The 2,500-nt window shown below is 40.8% G+C and overlaps 1 protein-coding gene across 1 annotated transcript in view; it reads left to right on the top strand.

Annotated features, from left to right (window-relative positions):
- LOC125027895 (UTP--glucose-1-phosphate uridylyltransferase-like) overlaps window positions 1-2,500 on the top strand; it is a 12,386-nt gene that overhangs the window by 1,973 nt on the left and 7,913 nt on the right. The window contains exons 3-5 of the mRNA XM_047617025.1: window positions 153-335; window positions 1,037-1,141; window positions 2,073-2,173. Of these exons, the coding sequence (XP_047472981.1) occupies window positions 153-335; window positions 1,037-1,141; window positions 2,073-2,173 (389 nt within the window). The remainder of the gene's footprint in view (window positions 1-152; window positions 336-1,036; window positions 1,142-2,072; window positions 2,174-2,500) is intronic.

The following is a 2,500-nucleotide window of genomic DNA, read 5'->3' as shown; positions in this document are numbered from 1 at the left end:
CTACATATCAACCCTCCTCCCTACGCTACACATCACATATGATTTATATTTCTACAGCCCAACCCTCCTCCACATCCATATATCCCCCTTTTTAAATCTTTAAATAGGCCAACTTAACACTCTTGTTCTCTCCTTCAATGTATTCTCCACAGGTTCGTCACTACGCCGGCCTAAACGGACCCTCGTCGACAAACGTGAAGAAAATGCTAGAAAAATTGGTCGTAGTCAAACTTAACGGTGGACTGGGTACCTCCATGGGATGCACTGGACCAAAGTCGATCATTCCCGTCCGTTCTGATCTGACCTTTCTTGACCTCACGGTCCAACAGATAGAGGTAAGGGATGGGAGAGTGTGGTAGAGAGAGAGAGAGAGAGAGAGAGAGAGAGAGAGAGAGAGAGAGAGAGAGAGAGAGAGAGAGAGAGAGAGAGAGAGAATGAAGGAGGAAGAATTTGAGAGTTAGAGGGAGGGAGAGGGAGAGGGGGAGAGGGATTTTGGAGAGAGAGAGGGAAGGAATGAAAGAAGGAGAATGGAAAAGAGAGAGGGAGAGGGAGAGGGAGGGTAAGGAAAGGGAAGGGAAGGATGGAGGGAGAGAGAGATGGAAAGAAAGAGGGAGAATAGATATACATAAAGAAAGAGATAGAGAGATAGAGCCAAAGACAGACAGAGACAAAGAGAGTGGAGGGGATGAGAGAGAAAAACAGACAAAAAGTGGTCAGCAAGATGTTTAGCAGTTTAGCAAAATGAGGAAAGGCAGGGTATAAAAAATAACCAGAGATGGTCGTAATAATAACAAATAATAATAAACATACCAAATGATAACGATAATAATATTAAAGATAATATTAATGACAACAGTGATTCTAATAACCGCAATGGTAGTTATGGCATTACCATTATTTCTTGTTATTATTATTAGTAGTATTACCATTATTATTGTCAATACAATAATGAGAATAATGATGATCACATATTTTAAAATTAATAATGATTCCATATAATTAATGATAATGATTCCATGTTTTTTCCACTCTTTAGGCCCTCAACAAGAAGTACGACTGCCAAGTTCCTTTAGTCCTTATGAATTCCTACAATACAGACGAAGACACGCAGAAAGTCATCCGAAAATATCAAGGATTTCAGGTAAGACGAATTTCAGTGTTACTACTAGTATTATTTCCTTTTCTACCCGAATAACGCAGTTTCCTTCCCAAACAACCCAGTTTCCTCTCCAACAACTTGATTTCCTTTCCAAATAACCCAGTTTCCTTTCCAAACAACCCAGTTTCCTTCCCAAACAACCCAGTTTCCTTCTCAAACAACTCAGTTTCCTTCCCAAGACACCCAAACAACCCAATTTTCTTCCCAAACAACCCGGTTCCCTTCCCAAGCACCCAGACAACCTAATTTTCTTTCAAAACAACTCAGTTTACTTCCCAAACAACCCGATTTCCTTCCCAAACAACCCGGTTTCTTTCCTAAGCACCTAAACAACCCAATCTTCGTTCCAAGCAATCCAGTTTCCTTCCTAAACAACCCGGTTTCTTTCCCAAGCACCCAGACAACCAATTTCTTTACCAAATAACCCAGTTTCCTTCCCAAGCACCCAAACAACCCAATTTTCTTCCCAAACAACCCGGTTTCTTTCCAAGTACCTAAACAACACAGTTTCCTTCCCAAACAACCCGATTTCTTTCCCAAGCACCCAAACAACCCAATTTTCTTTCCAAACAACCTAGTTTTCTTTCCAAGCACCTAAACAACCCAGTTTCTTTCCCAAGCACCCAAACAACCCAAATTTCTCTCCAAACAACCCAGTGTCCTTCCCAAGTACCCAAGCAACCCAATTTCTTTCCTAAACAATCCACTTTCCCTCTCAAGTACCCAAACAAACCAATTTCCTTCGCAAGCACTCATTTTTTTTCTTTCTAAACAACTCACACAAATAGCCCACATACAACCCAGCTTCCTTTCCAAAACACCCCCAACAACTCAATTTCTTTCCCAAACAACCCAATTTCCTCCCCAAAACACCCCCAAACAGCCCCCCTAACGACCCCTCGCTCTCCTCCAGGTAAAGACCTACACCTTCAACCAGTCCCGATATCCGCGCATCCAGAAGGAATCTCTGATGCCGATTCCTCAGTCCTGTTTGGGCGAGGCTGATCCTGAAGGGTAGGTAGATGTTGCTTGTTTTGTTTCTTTGTTTTGTTTGGAAATGTGTTTGTTTATTTGGAAATGTCCTTGTTTGTTTACTCGGACATCTGTTTGTTTCTTTATGTGTAGATATATTTATTTATTTATTCATTTCTACATATATGCATTTGTTTCTTTATTTTAGACATTTACTTGTTTATTACTTTGTGTATTTATTACCTTTATTCCTGTCTTTTATACTCAAATTTTAAATGTACGAGAGAGAGAGAGACAGAGAGAGAGAGAGAGAGAGAGAGACAGAGAGAGAGACAGAGAGAGAGACAGAGAGAGAGAGAGAGAGAATTT

The sequence above is a fragment of the Penaeus chinensis genome, chromosome 8 (genome assembly GCF_019202785.1).
Source record: "Penaeus chinensis breed Huanghai No. 1 chromosome 8, ASM1920278v2, whole genome shotgun sequence".
NCBI lineage: Eukaryota > Metazoa > Arthropoda > Malacostraca > Decapoda > Penaeidae > Penaeus > Penaeus chinensis.
The sequence above is the reverse complement of the archived record's forward strand: the minus strand, read 5'-3'. Positions and strand labels throughout refer to the sequence as shown.